The sequence below is a fragment of the Rhinatrema bivittatum genome, chromosome 9 (assembly GCF_901001135.1).
Source record: "Rhinatrema bivittatum chromosome 9, aRhiBiv1.1, whole genome shotgun sequence".
Lineage (NCBI taxonomy): Eukaryota > Metazoa > Chordata > Amphibia > Gymnophiona > Rhinatrematidae > Rhinatrema > Rhinatrema bivittatum.
Genome location: NC_042623.1, coordinates 127,125,589 through 127,152,145, shown reverse-complemented (window position 1 = coordinate 127,152,145; position 26,557 = coordinate 127,125,589). Strand labels below are relative to the sequence as shown.

General features: G+C 42.7%; 1 protein-coding gene across 4 annotated transcripts in view; it reads left to right on the top strand.

Moving 5' to 3' along the window:
* The window catches only part of NUP205 (nucleoporin 205), a 558,669-nt gene that overhangs the window by 264,117 nt on the left and 267,995 nt on the right, over positions 1–26,557 (top strand). For all 4 annotated transcript variants that reach the window (XR_003858760.1, XM_029616971.1, XM_029616970.1 and 1 more), the window contains one exon: positions 7,140–7,254. Coding sequence is in view for 3 of the 4 variants with exons in the window: in XM_029616971.1 (XP_029472831.1) it covers positions 7,140–7,254 (115 nt within the window). In the remaining variant the exon portion in view is untranslated. The remainder of the gene's footprint in view (positions 1–7,139; positions 7,255–26,557) is intronic.

Sequence of the window (26,557 nt, the reverse complement as noted above, 5' to 3'; positions counted from 1 at the left end):
GCCTGGTCTCAATTAACCATTCTTTACTGCTCAGAAGCAATGAATCACCTTTCAAAAACAGTCACAGAAAACAAAACACACACAAAACTGAATGTTGTCTGCTTATAAATAAGACATCCAAGTTAGTAGCTGTCTTGATGCCATCAGATAGCATCACACACATGTGTGACTGATTTTTCCTGCTGTCCATGTAGAGCACCAGCTACAGGTATTCAGCGTTGCTTTATGTGGCTTTATGACACTATTGCTGTTCAATCCTGTGAAGCAAAGTAGTATGGAAGCGTAAAATGTTATGAAATGTAACAAGATTATTGATTAAAAGCATGGACCCTAGGGGAATACCACTTGTGCTGCTACTGTTAAAACTGAAATACGTGCCATTAATTATGAACTTCTGGTATCCCTTATAGCCAGTTCCTTACCCACTCAGAAATGTTATGAATGAAGAGACTCACATTATCAGAATCATTAGGTGAGAGTATTTTCCATAGGTAACACAATTTTTCATTTTCTCAGTTGTCGAGCAGAGTTGAATTAGCCTCCTCTCCTAGCTCATACAGATTTTTCTCTACTGAATATGTGTGGAAGATCCTGCGCAGATACTGCCTTCTGAGCCCTCAGTTCTTTTCCATCTGAGCTTTTTTCATCTCTGATTATTTTTATAACTTGTCTATTTTCTAATTTTTGTTTCCCAGCATTATTGTTGGAATTGCCTCGTTCCTCTGAATTCCCTCAACAGCATTTTTCAGTGCTATTCAACAAAAAAAAAAGTTAATCATGTACAGCTCCAAAAAGGCCACACTGTGACTTAAAAAAGAAAGATTCTATCACCGATGGCCTCAACATTTTCTATTGATGTTTGGGGCCAGACTAAGATGCACCTAAGTGTTACATTGTGCCCAGATGTTGCTAAGGATTCAGAGAACCAGCACATGGAAGATAGAGGTTGGTGAAGAGCCACTGTCTATTCTCTTCCCTGAATGGAGCCTCCTCACCCCCCTCCCGATGCTGAGTTGAGCAGGGCTCTTTCTTTCATAGTATGGACCCTGAGCTTGTTACCTTGTTAGGATTGAGCAAGGCACAGAAGCATCAACAGGAGACTTTGAGTCTACTACGGACCCCAGGAGGCTTGGTGCTGCACAAAAAGCAGTGCCATGTATCACTTATCACCTCCTATCTCCAGGGTGGTATCATTATCAAGGCTTCTGGAACAATGTCTTCATCTGGAGACACCAGATCCAATTTGTTCTATGGTGCCACTGGTTTCCATGCACCAACCTTCCAGTCCAATTGTTCCAGAAAGGGGCCGCCAAATGGAGTCCAAAGGGAATTTTCCAGCAGGCTAAACCTGTTCTGGTTTTGGAAGAAGATATTCTTCCCCAACTCCTGGCCAAAGAGCATGGCAGCCGATTGACCAGGTAACAGAGTTGATGAAGACTTTCTTTACTTCACTGTCAGCTAGGAACAAGGAGGGTACTCTTCAATCTTTTCCATCCAGCGAATCTCTCAGATTTTCCATGGGTGGAATCTAGTTCTTGCCAGTCTCTTGCTGCATTGTCCAGTCAGTTGGAGGATATTCACTTCAAATCTTGCCTTTGAGATGACAGAGGATCCAACCCTGGTTTCCTGTGATATCACTGGTGTACTTGGGTTAGTGTTCCTTCACACCTCAAATCAGAGAGAGGATCTACAGGGATTCCTTTTAACTCCCTTCTGTAATGTCCCTTACTTCTAAGCATTTCTGGAATAGCATCCCACTCCATGCTGCAACCTTGAGCTCGTCTTATAGGCCCTTCAGCCTTCCTGATTTGCACATCCTGTTTAGGTATGTAAAGAAGTCTCAGCTAGCCAGTACCTCAGCAACAGGTCCTCCTGTGCTAATCGTCAGTGTTTCATTGCTACTGTTCTTGTCTTATTTAGCCTTGCCATGTTCCTGCTTTATCCAGCTTTGCCTAGCCATGCTCCTGCCCTGCCTTGTCTCTCCTCCCTGCCTTGTTCTCCTGCTTTGCCTTGCCTTCCCATCAGCCTTTCCTTGGACTGTCTTCTGAACTTGCTTGATCTCTGCCTGCTTCTATCTCTGCCTAGACATCGGCCATACTAGTTCTCTGCCAACCGTGACCCTTGCATATTCTTGATGCTACCTGAACTCTGCCAGCCCTGACTCCAGCCCACCTTGCACCTATCTAACTCCTTGTTCTTTGCATCCCGCAAGAGACGTCCTGCTGGCCACCAGAACCTGCAGGCTCAACCCAAGGGGAAGGGACGAGCAAGGCAAAAGCCCTTGCCTTGAGGCGTGTTAGCTGCAGCCTGCTAGGGCCTGGTCCATGTTCGCGTTCCCCAGGCTGCATCAACCTAGGAGCACCCCAAGAGCTCACATCCCCAGGATCATGACACCTACCTAATCCTCCAGAGCACTCTTCACCAACAAAATACTTCTCTTATTACAAGTTCTTGGATAAGTTAGGGGAAGGCTCTGGGTGTCAGCATTCAGAAGGATAAGGACCTACATGCTGAGATCTTCAGTTTTCTCTGGATGTTGGAAATTCCAACTGAATCTGCAGAGATCCTAGTGGACTCGATACTGTGGATATGCACACAGGAATGTGGGAAAATTTGGTATACTGCTCCCTGGTAGCCAGGAATCTGTACCTTAAGTACAGAGTTCAGCAAACCATAGGGTTTGGGGTGGTGCAGCTACTGCATCAGTCGGTTGTTAGTGGAGCCAGTTTTGAAAATGGCAAAGAAGACAAGGATGATCTTCAGCACCCCACCAGGCAAAGATCCTTGTCTGTTGGACAACTTGGGGAAAAAAGGTTTTCCATAGTTTGTTGCTTAATGCCTGTATCGTGGCCCATCAATTTTATATGGTGGTGTACTTGCATAGATGCATTGTGAAGCTGAAGCCAATACTAGAATCAGGGGAAGGAGACCAATTGGGATATCCACAGGCTATTTGAGACACAGAGGGATGCAGACATCATCTCCTTTACTTGGTTTGTGAATCGTTTGACACTGCAACCAGATTGTCAACATCAGCCATTGGAGCACGCCAACTAGCTTGGTTGAGGGCCAGTAGACTGCGAGAAGACATGCATAATAAGTTGGCAGATGTGATTTGATCTAGTGAACACCTCTTCAGAGACCAGCTCAGGGAAGCAATTGCCCAAATCAAGGAGCAGCATATTGCTGTCCAGTCTCTCTCAATGTTCTCTGAACAACTGTCCTCAAGGCATACTTAATTTGCTTTTAAACGCTCCTAATTTCAGAGACACCCTTTCTACCAGTTCCAACAGTATCATGCCCCACCTATACTTTTGCATTAATAGTTTCAGGATTCACAGATGTCGACATGAAAGGCAGCCAAAGACATCACAACAAGCCCTAGCTTTTGACAAGCCTCAACTCTGACTTGACCCCTTTAGTGGAGGGGTGGAGGGAGGGAGGAGAATCCATTTTTACGTGGAGGAGTGGGGGAAGATCACCAAAGGACCATTGCTTCCTCAAGATTGTGGAGTTTGGTTACCATTTGTGCTTCTCCCACCTTCTGGTTCTATTCCATTTTTCAGCCTTCAATCCAGATCGAGTCACTTCTCACCCAGGCAATAGAACCTGTCCCTCCCAAATAATGTGGCAAGATGTTCTACTCCTACTATTTCTTTAACACCCAAGAAATCGGGATTGAGGCCTATCCTGGATTTACGAAGTCTGAAGAATTCTGTTGCGGGAGAAATTCAAAATAAACTTCCTTCAACCATCCTGTTTTTCATTGATGCAGGAAATTGGACATGTGCTCTGGATCTGTTAGATGCGTATGCCCTTATACCTATCCACCTCTCCTAAAGGCAATATCTTCATTTCATGGTGGATTCCTCTCACTACAAAGTGATTTCAGGCTCTTGATGACCCTGAGGGTTTTCATCAAATGCCTGGCAGTAGTTGCAGCATACTTTTTGTTATCAGGGCATCTGTAGTAAAGGGGTCTTCCCAAGCAGTAGACGATCCAAATTTTTAGTTACTGAGATTCATTGTGACTTAACAAAATCAAACCTTATTCTGACCCAAAGAATCATGTTCATAGGGTATGAATAGACTTTATGGAGGAGAGAGCATTTTTTACGGTAGAGCAAATGTACTGCCTACAATCTTTGGACAAACTGATACAAAAGGATCAAGTCCTAGCCAAGGAAGTGTTGGTTGTCCTTGGTCACATGGTGGTGGCGGCAGTTCATGCAGTTTCCTTAACTTGCCTCCACATGATTGTTCAGTAGGGTCTCTGCACTCAGTGGAACCAGTTACTCCAGCCCTTATTGACCCCGGTGGGGGTTTCGGCAGAAATGAAGAGATCACTCTACTGGTGGCTAGACCCAAATGTCCTAGAGATTGTAGTTCCCCTTCAATTTCAACCCCATCAAGTGATGCTGTCAATGAATGCATCTACCAGGAGGATGGGGTACAAAAGATCCTTTCCAAACCCAAGGAATCTGGACATCAACAGAATGAATGTTTCAGATCTGTTTTCTAGAGCTTCAAACAATCAGACACTCTTTAATAACTTTTTACATTTCCTTTTTGGGGAAAGATAATTCTAATCCAGACCAAAAATCAAATAGCAATGATCTGTATCAACAAGCAAGGAGGCACAAGGTTGTGGACGCTTTGCCAAGAATCCCTAAGAATTTTGGAATGCTCTTGCAGCCACAAGGCTTTCCTATAAGTGACCTTCCTTCCTGGGATCTCCAATATGTTGGCAGATTGCCTCAACAGAGTATTTCATCCTCACAAATAGTCTCTGCATCAAACAATGGCAGAAAGGTTATTCAATCTTTGGGGTTGGGGGTGCACGTTAATCAATTTTTCTTGCATCTGAGACAAACAAAAATATGGAAAGAGTCTGCTCCATTCTTCAAAGAAAAATCAGATCCATTCCAGATGCTTTTCTCCTCAAATATGATGCAGATCTAATGTATGCCTTTCTGCCATTCTACTACTAGCCAGAGCAGTATAAAAGGTGCTCAAGTATCGGGCTCACTTGATACTCATTGCTCCAATGTGGTTCAGACTAGTGTTGTTCTCATACCTCATCCAGTTGTCAATCAGCACTCTGAACCATCTGGGAACCGATCTGACTTTAACTCAGAGACATTTGTATATATAATGTGAACCTTTGCTTTCTCAACTTGACAATATGGATGTTGAGCGCTTGCTAATCATTTTCTATCACTGTCTAAGGAAGTTAACATTTTGATTTCCTCCAGGAAGCCTTCAACTAGAAGAGCTTACAAATTTAAATGGGAATGCTTAACTTCTTGGTTTTGAGAGCTCCCTGGATCAGTTCACTTGCGAGCCAAGGGAGTTGCTTCAGGACTTTTTCTCCTCTCCTCCTCGAGTCTCAGTACATCATTGGTCAAAGTGCCATAGCCCTCTTACCATGTTCAAGTGGATGAAAAAAAAAATATCCGTACATCCTTGAGAATCGAAGCTCATGAAAGGCTTGTAACAGGAGACCTCCAGTAGTCAAGCCATGGGATCTCAATGTGGTACTTGCACAATATATAAAGCCTCCTTACTGAGTTGACTTTCTTGAAGTTCCTCACTTGGAAAGTAATATTCCTAGTTGTCATTATGTCAGCTAGAAGAGTCAGTGAGCTTCAGGCATTGGTACATTACTCACTGTTTATGTAGTTTTTCCACAACAGAGTGGTGATCCTCACTCACCCCAAGTTTCTGCCAAAAGTGGTTTAGGCTTTTCATGTGAATCGAACCATCATGTTACCCTGTTCTTTCCAAGGCTATGTACACATGAAGGAGACAAGGCCATGGTCGATCATTAAGATCTGCATATTCAAGGATTGTTGGATGTTCCCTCACTGAAGCTGGCCCACCTTGATTAAACCAGGGAACATGCCTTTTTGATGGCTGGACTTATGCTTTGGAACTCACTTCCTTTGGAGATAAGATCTATTATAAATATGAAGTTCTTCAGAAAAGCCCATACAGTTCAATTTTCTGAGATCCCTTAATGCAATATTGTTGGCTGTTTAAGAACTGCAGTGTTATATTTGTATATTCATGATTTGTTGTGAATGTTTTTATTTTACCCTGCCCTGAACCCTGGAAAAGCAGACAAGATTTTTTTTTTTTTTTTTTTAAATAAACATAAGATTTGCCATACTGGGTCAGACCAAACCCAGTATGCTGTTTCTAACCATGGCCAAATGATCCTAAAAAGTTAATAAAGTCATCCTGCATATCCCAGTGATAAGCAGTTAATTCACCAAGTCCACCAGGAACTTGTCATTGGACTGCAAGAGGGCCTTGGCTTTCTATCTGAAGACAAATCCATCACATCATCAAGCCTTACAACTTTCCATTTGTTATGATGCTGACAGACTGAGTTTAGTAGTTACCAAGCGTATTTTGTCCATTTGGCTAGCAGACTGTACTGTGCATTGCTATACTCTGGCTGGTTTCCAGATCACAGACTCGGTCAAGGCTCACCAATGAAAGCCATGGCTACCTCAGTGGCTCATCTGTGAGCTGTGTCTATTGAAGACATCTGCAAAGCTGCAACTTGGTCAACAGTTCATACCTTAGCATCCCATTACTGTCTGGACAATCTCTGAAGAAGTGACAATTTTGGGCAAACAGTTTTGCGCAATTTGTTAACCCAGTAGTTCGCACTTCATGGTGAAGTCCATATTGCTTTTTCAATAATCGCTCTGCTGTGGCCCTCAGCTCAGGGCTTTCCACATGTCATGGCTTATTCAGCCCAGCTTGTTGACAGGGAAAGCAAGTTTTCTTACTGTAAACAGAGTTCTCTGTAGAGAGCAGGATTAATTTGCCATGCTTAAAGCCCACCCGCCTCACTGGAGAGTCAAATACCCAGCTAAAGTTCAGTTCTACAATCCCGAGCGAGAACTCCCACATATGCTCAGAAGAGCAAAAGTTCTATGAGCTAGGTCCATTTGGTGCCATTGGTTGATGTAACTCACATGTCATGGTTAATTCATCCTGTGATCTACGGAGAGCCCCATTTACATTAAGCAATCTTGCTTTTCATTCCCTCAGATGGTTTAAGATTCACTTTTCCTTCTGTCTGGAGGCAAACACTTACCATTGTTTGTTGTGATAATTAATAGGTGATTTACCAGTTGTGTGCATACTTCGACACCTCAGGCCCTACCATGAGATATTTGCGGACCAGCCAGGACTTCCTGTTCTCTCAACTTCAGCATTTACCTTTTTCGGTCAAAGGTAATACAATCAAACACTTAAATTTTTTTTATTACGGATTGAAGCAAATGCTTGAGAGATGTGATGTTTGGTGAATGTTACCTTACCCCACCTCTAATTGAATGGGTATATAAACTAGTAAATCACCTGGACATAGTAGATGTAATCCAAAAGTTTCCAAAATGGTGCAGTCTGTCACAGTAAATTTAAAGTAAGCTTGAGGAATGGGCATATGATACAGTTCTCTTAAGCAGTTCACCAAGTCTTAAACTTGGGTCATGTAACTGTGCTTGGCACCAAATGTATAGACTTTTCCAAAGCTTTCAGGAAAAGGTTTAAAGGCTTTTCACTGTAAGTGCACAGTAGTTCTGTGCTGTGACCTCAGAGCTCCCCTCAGCTCACCATTGAGACTTGGATACAATTATTTCTTTCTATATTAACATAACTTGCCATAACCTTTTGGGCACCATCATCTGACAGCACTGACAAAAACCAAGCTCTCAGAGCTCAGAAGTATTTCAGAGCATAGTTCCCATGTGGGGCCGCTTCCTAGCAAACCCCTCAGTTTTTCTTCTTTGGAGCTATCATATGAACAGATTTCCCCTCTCTACTTTTATTTTTGGTGCACTACATTTACTCTGTATAAGTATGTGTCCTTTGTGTCTCAAATGTTCACCAAATAAGACACCAGCCTTATAGGACTTAATTGTTTAATGGTTAAGATAAGTCTTACAATATTTGAGTTGGGATACATTGGACAAACTTTCTTTTTGTATTGATGGGTCTTTCTACTGTTAAAAAGAAGTATATTTACTTATGAAAAATCCATCTATCTCAGCATGAGAAAATGTATCGCCCAATTTCTAATTGGCTGACTCCCAGTAACATATTAGAAAAGTGGATGTTGCTGCTGCTTGAAGAGTTTTTAGACCAACAAGCGATATCGGATTATTTTTAGTTTGGGTTCAGGAAGGCCCAAGCTACAGAAACATTAAATTTCTTAATAAATTATATTCTGTGTCTAGTGGATAAAGGATACTCTGCATTATTAGTAATGCTGGATATTTCAGCATTTGATACCTTATCCCATGAGATACTGATTTCAAGACTGCAGTTGATGGGGATAGGTGGAACAGTGTTTCAGACTCTATGTAATGTTTTATAATTACTTGGAGTAAAATTTTGTATATATGTGGAGGTTATACAGTTTATTATGCCATGTACAGAAGCTGGATGTATTCCATTGGAGCTGTTGTCTAGAGGCTTTGACACAATTGATAAATAGATGTTAGACTTATGCACGGTGACCGCTAATGTTCAATTTCCCCTTTTAACAGAAACATGGGATTAGCAATTCATTTTAGATAAAAGGCTAATTTTAAAGCCTCAAATAAAAACAGTTGCAAAGTCAATCTTTAAGTTAAGTTTGCACAGATTTATGAAGAATTTTATTTCATGTTTAGATTTTAGAACTGTAGTGCAAGCATTAGTTTTCTCAACCTCAGATTACTATAATTCTTTATATTTAGGGACTCCAAAAAGTTAACACTTGTTCTGATTATCCTAAATGCAGCTTCAAGGGTGATAACAGGAGCTAACATGAGGTTAAGAATTTCTCAGCAGCTTAGAAGAGCACCCTTGACTACCAGTTTATTAGCAAGTTTTGTTTAAGATTACACCATGATACATAACATTATGGTGAGGATTCTCACTACTTGTCGAGTTTCTTGAAGCAATATATACTGGCCAGGTAATTGTTCTACAGAGGCTAATTTGTTTATTCCACCTGTTAGAGAAGCTAAATTATAAGAAATACAATCTAGAACTTCAGTTGCAGCCCAAACACTGGAATGTATTACCAGATAGACTGTGGGCTAAGACTAATGATTTAGCATTCAGAAAGCTTGATGAGATTATAGTAAATACCAAGATCTGGCAGTATCCTTGTATTAGTATAACACAGTTTAGTCAGTTTTATGATTGTTTTATTGCTGTTTGATGTTTGTTTTGTTTTGTGATTTTAAAATTGAGTGTGTATTTGTAATTCACATTGGAATTGAAATTGAATTTTGTGGAATATAAATATGCCAAATAAAAGTCACTGGGCAGTTTGTTCTTTCTAGATGTTCCTATCTTTGTGCTTTCCAGAATGACCTCAGTTGCCTTAGTGTGGAATACGATGGTATGAGCCAAGGTGCAGTTAGTTTTCTTGATGAGCAGCACATCAGTGCCATGACAAGTCAGTGCGAGGACTAGTCTGTCTGGCTGTCAGAGGAGGATGTTTCCTACTACTCCAGCAAGAGGGACCCTATGCAAATGGCAATCCTGCTAGCTGAGATAGTGAGGAATTTGTTTACCTCCTTGTTTCCTGAGGATCAGAGAGGTAAAATGAAATATTTCCTAGCGTGTAGCCAGATGGACTCAGAACCAATGGATATTGTGCTCTCCTGATAGCAGATGGGAGATGGAGTCAGATTTCAAAGCTGATGTCAGCCTACATATACCTGTGCAGCATGCTTAGCTCTTAAGTATTTCTCCGGCTCCATAGCAAATGCGGACACTATCCCAAACGAGAATAGTGTAACATTTACAAGAAAGAAGAAAGAGAATTTACCTTTAAGAAGAGAGCCCCGCTTTTCCTGCAGTGAAACCTAACAGTCCCTCCCCCAGTCGAGACTTCCTGAGGTGATTTTCGATATCCCTCAGAGGCGAGCCTTTATCCGCTGGCCGATCCCGGCGTGGACTTAGCCCCCAGGGTGGCTGAAAGTCAGCAGGTGCAGATTCGAGCGCGGCAGTGAAGGTATTCCCCTCTCCCCCGCAGCTGGAGACTGCCCGGCATGCGACCGGTAAGCACCGAGACCAGGTAAGATAGAAACCTTTACTTCTAAGTCTCCGGTCTCCAAGGCTCGAACAGCCGTACCGTCCTACCTCTGACTAGGTTTAAATCGGGTTGAGCAGCCCTCCTTGGGGCAGGTCCCGATTCGGTGCGAAGTTCCACACATGTGGAGACCCTCCAGGGGGGTCGCCATCCTGTCTTCGGGGTCGTCGTTGCCATTTTCCTCCCTTGACCGGTGGTACATGCGGGGCAGGCCGGAGGCCCGAAATGGCTAATTTAAACACTCATCTATGGTGTGAGCGCACAGCGGCGCACACATCTCAGTTGTACGCACAGCAACGAGCACAACTAGGCCGCACGCACAACTGTGCACATAACGGTGCTGCGTGCATAAATTCTGTTGCCCGCATGCACAACTTGAGCGCACTTCGTGCGCATAACTTCCGCACACCCAACGCGCAAAACTAAGCACATTTGCGCACATAACCTATGCACGGACGAGTTTTTAAGACCTACATGTGCGCAAGCAATGGCACCGCCATCCAAGAAAGCCAAGGGACCATTTCTGTGCCCAGCCTGCCACTTAAGAGCCGAGCAGCCTGAATTGGAATCCCTCCTGTGCCAACAGTGTGAACAGAACCAGGGAGAACCAAATCAAGACCCTCTACAGCCAGGAGAGGAGTCCAGTACCACTGATGATTGCACCCCCGACCTAAGTATTTCCAACTTGGTGCTTCCACAGGAAAATTCCTCCGGGGCAACCACTACAATCCCTCCTGGGATCAACATTGGAATTCCAAAGCATTCCCTCAGACAAATTTATGAAATCGCTGTGCCATTCCCACTCCAAGAGACTGTCAGTGGAAACCATGCTTGCAAGACTACTCAGCCTGAAGGCAATAGCTCCAGTGCCACGCTTCAACAAAGTACTGGCCACTATTCCATCTATTTTCTCATTCCCAAGAAATAAGGAACAATCCGACCTATCCTGGACCTCAAGGCCTTCAACTGCTACCTGAAGGTTCCACACTTCCACATGGAAACCCTACGCTCCGTTATAATGGCGGTACAACTGGGAGAATTCTTAACCTCCCTGGACCTAACCGAAGCCTACCTTCACATCCCGGTCCATCACAACCACTGCTTCTTGCACTTTGCGATACTGGACGGTCATTATCAATTCCGAGCACTACCCTTCAGGCTAGCTACCGCCCCCATCCTTACTTGGACGATTGGCTGATCAGGGCAAAGTCTCCAGAGGAGAGTCTCCATGCAACCACCAGAGTCAAGAATCTACTACAAGAACTCGGGTAGGTCATGAACACACCAAGAGTTGTCTACAGCCATCCCAGTCACTAGAATTACCTGGGAGTCTGGCTCGATACCAAACAAGGTTTACCTTCCCCCTCCACGGAGAAGAAAGCTAATGGATCAATTACAAAAGCTGTTGACCTCTGTCTGCCCCAAGTTATGGGACTACCTTCAAGTCCTCGGCCTCATGACATCAACTCTGGAAGTTGTGCTGTGGGCAAGGGGCCCATATGCGACCTCTACAACGTTCCCTACTGTCACAATGGAATCCAGTGTCCCAGAACTACTCAATTTACCTCCAGCTACCGACAGAGGTTCAGGAGCAGCTTCAGTGGTGGCTACAAGAAGAACACCTAAGCAGAGGTTTAAACCTATCCGCACCAAAGTGGATCTTGCTCACCATGGACGCAAGCCTGCGAGGGTGGGAAGCCCACTGTCAGGAACTGACGGCCCAGGGACAATGAAACAAGGAAGAGGCGGAATGGAACATAAACCGCCTGGAAGCTCGAGCGGTCAGACTAGCCTGCCTACGATTCAGCCACAGACTCCGAGGCGAGTCCGTGAGTCATGTCGGACAACGGCAATGACCGGTGCCTACATCAACCGACAGGGAGGAACCAAGAGCTAGCAGGTGTCTTTAGAAATAGACCCCCTCATGGAGTGGGCGGAAATAAATCTTCAAGGGATTTCGGCCTCCCACATCGCAGGAAAAGACAACATCTCTGCAGACTACCTCAGCAGAGAAAGCCTAGACCCGGGGGAATGGTTGCTGGCGGACACAGCCTTCCAGCTGATAGTAAATTGTTGGGGTCTCCCAGCCATGGACCTACTATTTATTTATTTTATTTATTTATTTAAGGCTTTTATATACCGGCATTAGTATGCAAACATCATGTCGGTTTACATTGGAACTAAAAAAGGAGGAAAGGAAATACAATGAACAGGGGTGTGGGGAAGGGGACATAGCATAGGCTGCAGAGGAGATAGGGCTAGGAAGCAGACAGTAAACTGTGATGAACTATGTACAGTATGGAGTATAACTATAAATACATTATAAATACATTATATACAGGGCTGAAGATCAATTGTGTGTGTCAAGGGGACTGGGGGGGCAGAGTGAAAGAATGGGTAGAGCCGGGGATGAGAGGTCTATTCGGGGTAGGCTATTCGGAAGAGCCAGGTCTTTAGTTTCTTTCTAAATTTTGTGTAGCATGATTCGAGTCTAAGGGGGGTCGGGAGGGAGTTCCAGTGCCTGGGGCCTGCGATAGAGATTGCTCTATCCCTTGTAGAAGAGAGGTGGGCTTTTTTAAGGGAAGGTATGGTAAGGGTACCTTTGACGGTTCTGGTGGGCCGGTCAGAGCGTGTGAGGATGAGAGGTTCATCAAGCCAGTCAGAGTTATGGGAGTAAAGGGATTTGTGGATAATGGACAGGGTTTTGAAGAGGATACGGGATGTGACGGGGAGCCAATGAAGGTCTTTGAGTATGGGGGTGATATGTTCAAACTTCTTGGTGTTAGTAATGACTCTAGCAATGGAATTTTGGAGCATTTGTAGGGGTTTGATGGAGGAGGAGGGGAGTCCAAGGAGGAGGGCATTACAGTAGTCAAGTTTTGAAGAGAGGGTGGCCTGAATGACAGTCCAGAAGTCTTGGTTGTGGAGGAGGGGTTTCAGCTTTTTTAGAATATTTAGCTTGAAGAATCCGTCTTTGAGGATGGAGTTAATATGTTTTTTTAGGTTTAATTGCTGGTCCAGGATAACCCCAAGGTCTCTTACATGTGTTGTTGCAATGCCCGGGTCCCCAGATTCTTCAGCCGCAGAAGAGAACCACAGTCTCAGGGAATCAACGCTTTCGTCCAGAACTGGCCAGAGGAAAGCCTCCTGTACACCTTCCCACCCTGGCCACTACTAGGCAGGGTCATCCACAAGATAGAACACCACAGGGGACTAGTTCTATTCGTCGCCCCGGATTGGCCGCGAAGACTATTGGCGGGGAATCCTCTATATCTACCGCCATCCAGAAACCTTCATCAGGGACGGATCTCCCACGAAGACCCGGTTCGATTCTCTCTTATGGTTTGGCCCTTGAGAGAACTAGCCTAAAGAAGCGCAGTTATTCAAAAGCAGTGATTGACACCCTGCTTCGGGCACGCAAGTTCTCCACATCTCTGTCTTACATACGGATCTGGAGAGTATTCGAAGCTTGGTGTGAAGACCGTGGTCTCCTCCCAAGGACATCCAAGATTCCCACGATCCTAGAATTCCTACAGGTCGGCATGCAGAAGGGGTTGTCCCTCAACTCCCTCAAGATCCAAGTCACAGCACTGGCCTGTTTCATATCCAAAGTGGATGGCATCAGACTATCAACTCACCCTGATGTGTTCCGCTTCCTGAAAGGAGTCAAACAACTCCGACCACCACTAAAGTGGCCAGTGCCTCTATGGAACCTCAACCTAGTACTAGACTTCCTATCAGGGGAATCCTTCAGACCAACAAGCGCCCTGTCTCTACTTCTCTTAACCTTAAAGACAGTGTTCTTGATTGCAGTATGTTGAGCCCGGCACATCTCCGAACTTCAAGCATTATCCTGTCGGGAACCATTCCTCAGGTTCACCCTGGGCACCATACAGCTATGTACGGTACCATCCTTCCTTTTGAAAGTGGTTTCCCAGTTCCATATGAACCAGACCATATGCTTACCATCACCAGATGAGCACAGGGATTTGGAAGACTCATGCCTCCTCCGCCATCCGAATGTCTGCAGAATCCTAGTCCGATACCTGAAGAGATCGGAATCTTTTCGCAAAACTGACCCACCTGTTCATTCTTCGTAGTGGAAAGAGACAAGGGGAAACAGCATCGCGGGCCACCGTAGCCCACTGGATCAAAGAAGTAATTAATGCTGCCTACATAGAGGCAGGAAAATCATTACCTCTGCAGGTCAAGGCGCATTCTACAAGGGCCCAGGCAGTCTCCTGGGCTGAAACCAAGCTGCTATCGCCAGCCAAGATCTGTCGGGCGACGACATGGTCCTCCCTACACACCTTCTCCAGGTTTTACTGCCTGGATGTTCAGGCCAGGGAGGATACAGCCTTTGCAAGGGCAGCACTAAGTGGGCCACGGGAGGGGAGTAGCTTTTGTACATCCCGTTCGTCCTGAGTCCATCTGGCTACACGCTAGGAAATGGAGAAATTACTTACCTGATAATTTCGTTTTCCTTAGTGTAGACAGATGAACTCAGCAACCCACCCACGACTGCACCAGAAATAGAGAACCTCTTATATCAAATCTCGAGACTGAGCAAATACAGGTAAGCCACAGCCTACCTCTAGTTCAAGACACCCGCAGTTGCCTAGGTGTCGACGTTTATCGTTTGAGTGCACTGGCGGTCTCCAAAGTTTTTATCAGTTGAACCAGTTCAAGTTGAATCAAGTGTAATCAAATATAGAGCAACATATATCCACACTGGCTTTTCGAAGAGAATGCTTAAGAGCTAAACACGCTGCCTGGGTATATGTAGGCTGACATCAGCTTTGAAATCTGACTCAGTCTCCCATCTGCTATCAGGAGAGCACAATACCCATTGGTCCTGAGTCCATCTGTCTATACTAAGGAAAACGAAATTATCAGGTAAGTAATTTCTCCATTTTCTCTCCAAAGGAGTTTTTACCACAAGGTTGGGTAAAGGAGAGTCCTTGATGTACAAGTATTCCTTCAAGGAGCTTCACCAGCTAGATTGAGTCCATGCAACATCATGGATAGTTCCCCTCCATCAGGAAATTCCCTTTCCATCTTCCTTTTCTCAGAATGATGGATGAGTTTATTGCATTGATCAAAGGAGGAAAAATCCACAGGGTTGCCTTCTGACCCCTCTTTGACTTTACCAAGACATACCTTGCCTCCCAAAGATCTTAGTAACTCACACTTCATGGAGAGGATGATGAGTACGTTGTCCATTAACCTCAGGAAGGAAGAAGTTCCAGGATTGGATGTTTCAGGCTTCTGCAGTTCATCCTGCTCTATCTCAGTCCATGGTCTTTTAATGGACTTCCAGCTGAGGATGTGACAGATCCTCATGTCTTGGTTGCCTGTGGTATGCAAGATTGATTTAAAGTACCAAGTCCAAGCCTATCCAGGATTTGGCGTAACCCAGCTTCTGGAGATGACTTTGTAAGGTGCAAAACACTCTAGGGAGCATTCAAACACACCTCATAGGAAGGACCAGAAAACTCTGGATTCTTTTGGAAAGAAAGTCATTTAGGGGTCAGTGCTCATCACCAGGATTATAGCCTACCAGCTTTTCATAGTGCAGTATCTGTACAAATGTCTGCAAAAGCTAAAACCTCTGGTGGACATGAGGTCCTTGTCAGGCTGAGTTCCACCAGTCCTTGGCAGATTCAGAGGAATATGGTAAACAGCTGATCTATCCATCCTAAGGCATTTGACACTGCAGCCAATGTCTGTTGGAGCCAGGAGGCTTGCCTTGCTCCAGGCAAGTTGGTTCTGGGAAGATATTCATGGGAGAAAACGTGTTTGTGACATGGTGCAGTAGACAGTGGTGCTGATCAAATAGAATCAGTCCACTTTATAATTTCTGTCTGTGGTGCTGGGAGAGCAGCCTACCATGCTCAGGCATCTAGTATACTTAACTAAACAGTCAATTTATCAGAGAGTCCTTCTGCTCTTTTCAGAGGCAATGGATCCTGACTCCTCATTCTCTGTAATACCCATTTACAGGTTGGCAGAGGAAAAAGCGACAGCTTAAGGCTCAACATTGGCTACAGATTTTGATGCCCACTTTCCTGCCATTTCCAGTTGGACTGGGAAGGAAAAATCATCATTTTTATAAATCACCCTCCAGTCCAGTCAGATTACCCAAAGAAATTGTACTCCTCTACTAACAAAATCAAGGCATAAAGACAGATTTTACTGGGGCCTCATAAGAAACACTCTGGTGTAAATACTTTCATTGCTTTATGTATAATGATTGGTCCCACTTGTCCATCTATTTCTGTATTTTTTTATTTTTGAAAATAAAATATATTCAAAATGACTTATTAATCTTTGTTATAATCTCAAGAATTGTCCTAGCACATGATGTGTTTCGAGGTATCTCTGCATCAGGGCATTAGAATTTAATAAGTATTTTCAAATGGATGACTATAAAAAGAAAAACAAAGTTATTTAAAATAGAATATCAGCTTATAGCACAACACATAAGACAACTGCACATACCATCTTCACTGTCCTGAAAGTTTGAGCACCAAGTTTAAGGCTCAGTGAGGAAGTTCAAACACCATTTTATTGACCCATACAATATGTTTGAAAAGGAGGACACCTTCAATTTATATATTTATAAATTTTATTTAAATTCTTTTAATATACCGATGCTCAAGACCAGGTCTTATCGTACCGGTTTACAATAAACTAGGGGGTGAACCAGTTAACAATGAAAGCAAAAAGTTACATTATAACAGGGAATGTGGAACTAGGCTGTTAGAAAAAAAGGATAGGTTAAACAGTTTCTAACTGGAGAGCAGAGCAAATAAGCAGAAAGTAAGTGCTTACATGGTAAGAATTATATACAAATTTACATAGTGTATATGATTAGGCAAGTTATATGAAAGTGCAGTTAGCCGAAAAACAGTTCCTTTGAGTTGCTGAAAGAGGACGCAACCGTGGGGTATGTGACTGGGTGACCCTGAGGCTTCTTCAAGGGTATGCTTGGGCGAACAGCCAAGTTTTTAATTTTTTTCTGAAAGTGATATGGCAATGTTCCTGTCGGAGATCTGGCGGGAGAGAGTTCCAGTGATGCGGACTGGCAATTGATAGTGCTCGTTTTTCAATGGCGTTGTGAAGAACGGATTTTTTGGGGGGAACCTGGAGGGAATCTCTGTATGCAGATCTGGTGGGTCTTGCAGAGGAGTGTGGTTTGAGGGGTATGGTAAGTTGGAGCGAGGATTCCTGAAATAAGGTTTTGTGGATAATAGTAAGTGTCTTGAAGAGAATTCTGTAGCGAATGGGTAGCCAGTGGAGTATTTTTAGAATTGGGGTGATATGGTCCATGCGGCGAGAGTTTGAGAGGATCCTGGCTGCAGCGTTTTGCAGCATTTGAAGAGGTTTGGTAGAAGAGGCCGGGAGACCAAGCAACAGCGCATTACAATTGTCAATCTTTGAGAATAGTATGGCTTGAAGGATCGAATGGTAGTCGTGGAAGTGTAGGAGAGGTCTTAACTGTTTTAGTACCTGTAGTTTGTAAAAACCTTCTTTGGTGGTGTTGATGAATTTTTTAAAGTTCATTCTGGAGTCTAGGAAGGCCCCAAGGTCTCTCACTTGATTTACTAGTGGTGTGTTAGTATTGATGGCTAGCGGGTTATTATCATTGGGGGAAATGACTCGCAGTTCGGTCTTGGACGTATTGAGAACGAGGCAGAGGTTTGTGAAAAGGAGGTTGATGGCGTGGAGGCAGCTATTCCAGTAGTTTAGAGTGTCTGAAACGGGATCCTTGATGGGGATTAGGATCTGCACGTCGTCCGCATAAATGAAGTATGTGAGGTTGAGATTATTGAGGAGTTGGCATACGGGGAAGATAAATGTTGAATAGGGTCGGCAAGAGCGAGGAACCCTGGGGAACTCCTTGTTTGGCAGCTACAGGGTGAGACTCTTTGTTGATTATTTTTACTTTATAGTATCTGTCGCTTAGAAAGGATTTTAACCAGAGGAGTGCAGCACCTGAGATGCCTATTTCCATCAGACGGTTGATGAGGATTCTGTGGTTAACTGTGTCGAACGCTGCTGAGATGTCTAGCAGAGCTAGTAAGTATGATTGACCTTTGTCGAGACCCAACAGGATGTTGTCCGTTAATGAGAGTAGGAGAGATTCTGTATTTCTGCATTTCCTGAAACCAAATTGCGATGGATATAGAATGTCGTGGGATTCGAGGTAGTCTGTGAGTCTAGTATTGACCAGCTTTTCCATTAGCTTGGCTATGAAAGGTAGGTTAGCGATAGGGTGAAAATGAATGGGGTTAGATGGGTCCAAGTTGGGTTTTTTTAGTAATGGTTTCAGCGAGGCTGTTTTTAAAGCGTCCGGGACTGTTCCGTTTGTGAGTGAACAGTTTATGATGTTGGCCAAAGGTTTGGCGATGATGCTAGGGATTGTGAGAAGGAGTTTGGTCGGGATATGGTCTATTGGGTGCGATGAGGGCTTCATTTTCTTGATGATAGATTCTATTTCCAGGGATGATGTAGTATCAAAAGATTCTAGAGACCGTTTGTGTGTCGATGGGGCGTGGTTTTGGTCAGGTGGAGGCTGGGAGTTAGGAATGGGGTTAGAAGTTAGCGGGATAAGTAAATTTTTTATTTTGTTGTCAAAGAAGACTGCCAGCTCGGAGGATTTGTTTTGTGCTTCTTCTTCCGGGATGATTGGAGGAATAGGGGTGGTGAGTGTGGCAACATATGAGAAGAGTGTTTTTGGGTCATATAGGAAGCCGTGTATTTTTTTGGCGTAGAAGTCTCTTTTGGTACGAAGAATAGTGGCCCTATAGTAGCTCATTGTGGTTTTGTAGGAGGCCCGTGCAGTGGTGGTGGGATTCTTCCGCCATTGTTGTTCTTTATGTTGAAGGTTTTGTTTAAGTGTTCTTAATTCTGATGAGAACCAGGGTTTTTTGTTAGTACGGGCAGGATTGACATTTTTGGATGTCAAGGGGCATATTTTATCAGCTGCTGCATGGGTGATAGTTAGCCAGGAGTTCATGGCAGTGTCCGCATTTGTGAGGTCCAGGTTAGTTAGTTCCTTGGTGATCCTGTTGCTGAGAGCTTCCATGGAGCATGTTTTTCTAAATTGGATCATGGAATTGGTGATGTTGGTGGTGGGTTTTTTCTTTATGGATATTTCAGTTTCAATAATCGAGTGATCTGACCAAGGGATAGGGGTGCAGGTAGGAGAAGTGGTCAAGATAGGGTCATTCGTAAATATTAAATCTAGCGTGTGTCCTGCTTTGTGCGTGGGTTTGTTAATAATTTGTTTGAAGCCCATGGCCATGAAGGAAGAGAGGAGGGCTTCGCAGTTGGCTGAGGGAGATGGGGAGTCAACATGAATGTTGAAGTCTCCTAGCAGGATCGCTGGTGAGTTGGTATTGATGTGTTTAGCTACAAGTTCTATGAGAGGCGATGGGTCGGAGTCTAGGAGCCCAGGCGGGGCGTAGATGAGGCAGATTTGGAGTTGAGTGGATTTGAATAGCCCGATTTCAAGTTTAGTTATTTATTTATTTATGGTTTTTATATACCGATCTTCTTACATTATATGTAAATCAAATCAGTTTACAGAGAACAGTTGAATAAGCTTGCTTGTGGGCAATTACATATAACAAAGAACTTTTTTTGAGTAACATATTGTATAACTTTTTTGAATAACATTTAAACATAAGAGCAAAATATACATGGCACAACAAAGTCTTATATGTCTAAATCTTAATGTTTTAGATTGAGCTTTTCTAAATAGCATTTAAAGAAGAAATAAATAGCCAAAAAAGACAATGTCAAAAATATGGTATTATGGAATATTCCTAGTTCCTAATTGTACTGATGTCTTACAGGAATTTGTTAACAGTAGTCTAAGATAATTTACTTCTGCATTGGTAGTTGAAGTTTTAATTGTGAATTGGTAGTTGAAGTACCAACTGCATTGGTAGTTGAAGTTTTAATTTAATTATTTAAGATAATTTACTTCTGCATTGGTAGTTGAAGTTTTAATTGTGTGCTGGGTTAGTCTTAGTTCTTTTTTTGCAGCTAGCAGTAATCCTCCCCCTCTTTTTTTTTAGTTTTGGGTATGGAGAAAAAGTCGTATAGTTGTGTCGGTAATTGGTTGATTAGGGGTGTGTCCGTGTTTTTCAACCATGTTTCAGTGATAGCACACAGGTCCGGTTGGGTGTCCAGTAGGTAGTCGTTGAGCAAGTGAGATTTTTTTGACAGAGATTGGGAGTTGAGGAGGGTTAGTGTAATTAAGGATAGGCCTAGGAATTGGGTTAGAGGGGAAATCATAATGGGGATCAGGGATCTCTTAGAACGTTGTATCTTGGGTAAGGGTGAATTAACTCTGTTGAGGGATGAGTGCGGGATGATAGGGAAGGTTTGCATCATGTTGATTAACTGGAGAGGCTGGATGACTGCTGATGAGACTGGATGACTGCTGGGGAGGCTTGGATGACTGCTGGAGAGGCTGGATGAATGCTGGAGAGGATGGGAGAAAGCTGGAGAGGAAGGAGAGGCTGGGCGCGTGTTTGTGGGGAGCTGTAGCCGGTGCGTTTTGGTTACGAGCGGGTGGAATATCGGTCGACGATTAGCATGGGTGGCTTCTGCTTTGATGATCTGGTGCGCACAAAGGGGCAGGCCCCTTTGTTATGCTCCTTAGGCGCGCGACGCCTGGGAGCGTCGTGAGTCCTTTAAGGGCACTTTAGATGATGTCGGGAGGTGGACGGGCTTACCGCGTGTCCCTCCTGCGCTGGGCCGGTTCGGGGCTCCGGGTCTTTTTTTCGCCGCGGGCCGCTTGCCGCACAGGAGGCCGAGGACTAGTCCGCCTCCCCTGACCCCGATGGGTCAGCGCCGATCGCGCGGGGAGGATGGCCGGCCAGGAAATGGCCGGCCTGGGAGCGTCGTGAGCCCTTTAAGGGCACTTTAGATGATGTCGGGAGGTGGGCGGGCTTACCACGTGTCCCTCCTGCGCTGGGCCGGTTCGGGGCTCTGGGTCTTTTTTTCGCCGCGGGCCGCTTGCCGCACAGGAGGCCGAGGATTATTCCGCCTCCCTTGACCCCGATGGGTCAGCATCGATCGCGCGGGGAGGATGGCTGGCCAATTGAAATATATAATGAGCCATGACGTAATTTGTATCTGTAGTGAATTTTTAAATCAATGAATACCAATCAATCTCTGCGTTGAAACCTTGTAGTGAAAGTGTTCAGTTTATATATCCGATGCTGTTCCCGATAGTTTAATCTCATCTGACAATCATCCCTCTGCACAGAAGGCATGATCTGCTCAGTCATCCACCATCCCAGGCCTATAAAAGAATGTAATTAAGAACATAAGAAATTGCCATGCTGGGTCAGACCAAGGGTCCATCAAGCCCAGCATCCTGTTTCCAACAGAGGCCAAACCAGGCCTCAAGAACCTGGCAATTACCCAAACACTAAGAAGATCCCATGCTACTTATGCAATTAATAGCAGTGGCTATTCCCTAAGTAAACTTGATTAATAGCAGTTAATGGACTTCTCCTCCAAGAACTTATCCAAACCTTTTTTGAACCCAGTTACATTAACTGCACTAACCACATCCTCTGGCAACAAATTCCAGAGCTTAATTGTGCATTGAGTGAAAAAGAATTTTCTCCGATTAGTCTTAAATGTGCTACTTGTTAGTTTCATGGAATGCCCCCTAGTTCTTCTATTTGAAAGTGTAAATAACCAATTCACATCTACTCCTTCAAGACCTCTCATGATCTTAAAGACCTCTATCATATCCCCCCTAGCCGTCTCTTCTCCAAGCTGAACAGCCCTAACCTCTTCAGCCTTTCCTCATAGGGGAGCTGTTCCATCCCCTTTATCATTTTGGTTGTCCTTCTCTGTACCCTTCTCCATCGCAACTATATCTTTTTTGAAATGCGGTGACCAGAACTGCACACAGTATTCAAGGTGCAGTCTCACCATGGAACGAATCAGAGGCATTATGACATTTTCCATTTTATTAACCATTCCCTTCCTAATAATTCCTAACATTCTATTTACTTTTTTGACTGCTGCAGCACACTGAGCCGACTATTTTAAAGTATTATTCACTATGATGCCTAGATCTTTTTCCTGGATGGTAGCTTCTAATATGGAACCTAACATCGTGTAACTACATCAAGGGTTATTTTTCCCTATATGCAACACCTTGCACTTGTCCACATTAAATTTCATCTGCCATTTGGATGCCCAATCTTCCAGTCTTGCAAAGTCTTCCTGTAATGTATCACAATCCGCTTGTGATCTAACTGCTCTGAATAATTTTGTATCATCCGCAAATTTGATAACCTCACTCGTCATATTCCTTTCCAGATCATTTATATATATATTGAAAAGCACCAGTCCAAGTACAGATCCCTCAGGCACTCCATTGTTTACCCTTTTCCACTGAGAAAATTGACCATTTAATCCTAATCTGTTTCCCGTCTTTTAACCAGTTTGTAAGCCACGAAATGACATCGCCTCCTATCCCATGACTTTTTAATTTTCTTAGAAGCATCTCATGAGGGACTTTGTCAAACGCCTTCTGTAAATCCAAATACACTACATCTACCGGTTCACCTTTATCCACATGTTTATTAACCCCTTCAAAAAATGAAGCAGATTTGTTAGGCAAGACTTCCCTTGGGTAAATACATGTTGATTGTGTTCTATTAAACCATGTCTTTCTATATGCGCTACGATTTTGATCTTGAGACTAGTTTTCCACTATTTTTCCCGGCATTGAAGTCAGGCTTACTAGTCTATAGTTACCCGGATCGTCCCTGGAGCCCTTTTTAAATATTGGGGTTACATTGGCCACCCTCCAGTCTTTAGGTAATTTCTGGACACATTGTTGGACAATGGGTGCCTGCAGTTTCTCAGCTTTTATGTTCAATCATGTGGGTGTGGATTTTTCTTTTTGTTCATCCCACATAAAAAAGGTTGCATGGGCACTTGATAGCATAAATGAAATGCTGAGATGTTCAGTCTGTACTGCACCATTTTTCATATTGACGACCCGAGTGAGGATCTTGCCATACTTGTACAGAGATAGTGGTATTACACATAGCTCATAAGGTAATTGGCAATTGTTCTATTATTGATAGATTTAGATTGCAGTATCAATGGGTGAAACAGAGTTGACAATTATCTTTTACATTTTTACTGCATGTAAAAGCAAACCTAATGTTTATAAATGATAGGTACAGAAACATAAAACATAGAAAATGATGGCAGAAAAGGACCAAACGGTCCATCTAGTCTACCCAGCAAGCTTATGGTAGTATCTGCTGCGCCATACAAATCCCTTACTTAGTTTCCCAAACTGTCAAATTCGGGGACCTTGTTGGCTGCTATCTGAGTCCCAATTCCCTGATTCTTCTTGCTGTTGAAGCAGAGAGCAGTGTTGGAATTGCATCCAAATTATCAGGCATATTGGTTAAGGGTAGTAACTGCAACATCAGCAAGTTACCCCCATGCTTATTTGTTTTCCAAAACCGTAAAATTCAATGTCCTTGTTGGTTGCTGTCTGAAATAAATTCCCCTTCTCCCCCCCCCCCCCCCCCCCCCACTGCCGTAAAAGCAGAGAGCAATAATGGAGTTGCATCAACAGTATGAAGGATAAACACAAAAAAAATAGATGCCTGGATCTTTTTCAATTGTTTATTCAAACAGAGATGTGTTAACAATTCGCCCTGTTTGAATTCGCTCTGTTTGAATAAACAATTGAAAAAGATCCAGGCATCTATTTTTTTTGTGTTTATCCTGACGGCTATCATAGATCGCCTACCTCTTTGCTTTCTTCAACAGTATGAAGGCAAGTTACCCTCATGTACTCTTTTCTTCATTTCCATCCTCTAACCTTTAGGGATCCACAATGTTTATCCCACAATGATGAACCCACCCTATGAAGTTGCAATATTAAAATCTCCACAAATAAACTTTAGACTAGTCTACTGTCCCCCTGGCATACCACAAAAAGATTTTTCACCTTTGATTGAATTATTAACTAAGGTTTTCCTATCACCAGAATCCACTTTAATTGTAGGGGACTTCAACCTTCACATAAGCAAAACACTTAGATCATTAGCTTGTGAAATGTTTTTAGAAACAATGGAAGTGCTGGGATGGTCACCATTTGTCTCGAAAGCCATAAAGCGGGCCACACTGTAGACCTAATATTTTGCTAATATATGATATTGCCCTGGTCTGATCAATTAATAAAAGCCAATAAAGACTTCACTAACCAAACCCATAACTGAATTGACAATAAGCTTACTTGTACCTTCATGAAAAAGGTAGATGGAAGTAGTTGCTGAAGCAATAGAAAAGAAGATCCATAACTAAATAATACCAATTCAACATCAACATTTGAGTCCTGGGATAAATTAGCCAATTCAAAATATGAAGGAATCACAATAGATTCAGTATATTATTATAATCTTTAACATTACTCAGACTGACACAATATGTATATATAACAATGTATCTTATGGTTAACAATTTGTCATTAATTAACACTTTACAATGTTGCAATAATATATTGACCTGCTGCACAAGTGAATAAGGTTAACAAAATTAAAAAAAAGTTGAAACCACAAAATGAGTGCTGATTTTATATTAATGTGTTGAAAAGACACTGTATAAAATGTATTAGATCTTAATGAATTCTCCAAGTTTAATGAATTCTCCAAACTTGTAAATATTTTAAACAAAACTGTATAATTATTAAATAGTTCTGTGTACTTCATAACAATGCATTGGATAAATATAAATTCAATACCAAACGAATCTCACGGGACATTTCCAGATGCTGTATCGAGCAGATGTACTTAACCAAATTTGTCCCAACAAAGAAAATTTTCTGTGTTTCACCTTGCACAGGCTTCCTCTGGAATGTGTGTTAATTAAAGACAACGATGATACAATGCAAGTCCAATGTTAGTTCCAAACTATTGGGATAATTTTGCTCTGAAAACCAATTCTCTACAATAAAAATATAAAAAAGTTTTATGCTTAAATAACATTAATTTTGTAACACAAAATTTTGAAAAATGGCACTGCTTGGAAACAGTATATTACCTAATCTCCATAAGAGAAACAATCAAAATAGCCTTGCCACAGTGGATATAAATTGCTCGAGTATGTCTCAAAAGAATTTTTTCAAAACTTAATGTAAATCATTTCCAATAGGTGAATGACAATGTCATAGTTGAAAATCTCTGCCCTCTCCAGACAAAAACTATAAACAAAGAACGGAATAACTCCAAACAAAAGAAGCCCTGGTACAATGATGAATTAAGAAGCACTAAACAGAAACTCAGAAAATTAGAGAAACAATGGAGGAAATGCCCAGCTGCAGAATCCCTAGAAAAATATAAAGCCTTCCTTACAAAATACCGTACACTAAACAATAAAGCAAAATAAAGATTACTATTCCAAACAAATTTACAGTTATATTTAATTCCAAACTGCTCTTTGAGTCTGTTAAAAATTTAAAGACCCTACATCATCCATGTTGAGAAATGACAACTTCACAAAAGACACTTTAATGAATATGCTACTGCACTCATTGACAAAATAAGTTGAAAAAACAATTCACAATCTGTTCTCCAACAAAAACACCTGAAGTCTCAAATGACGTAGTTAAGTGGACCAAATTCAATAGAGTATCGAAACTGGAAATCCGTCAAATCATTAGTAAAATTAAACCTGCTACTCACTCACGTGACCCTATACCTGCCAGTTCCTTGAAACAAGTACATCATGTTATAACTCTGACAATCACAACCTTAACTAATCATTCAGAATCAGAAGGAACTATACCACATAAATTAAAACAAACTGGTAAAACTGATCCTAAAAAAATAAGACTGCTAGAACAGACAATTGACAACTATCATCCAGTATCCAACTTGCCGTTTCTCACAAAAGTTCTTGACAAAACAGTTTTATCCCAATTTGTAAATCACATGGAAGATCAAAATATTCTCTACCCAATTCAGTTTGGATTCAGGAAACATCACCCAACTGAGACATTACTCCTCTCATTAACAGATTCTGTTTTACAAGGGCTTGACGCAGATGAATCGTATTGCCTTCTGCTAATTGACCTAACAGCTGCCTTTGACACTGTGAACCACAACATATTATGCCATCAGATGAGAAACAATAGGGATTGATGGCATGGTTATCAGATGATTCACCTTATTTCTGTCTAACAGAACATTCCAAGTCAAACTAGGCAATCATATATCTGACTCATTTAGCTGAGTAGAAACTCAGCAACAGATAACCACCTGCCCTTGACCTGGATAATTTTCAAATTACCCCTCAAATCAAGTACGAGATTTAGGAGTACAGCTTGATGAGAACCTCTCAATGAAAATGCACATCAGTAAATTGGCAGGTTACACA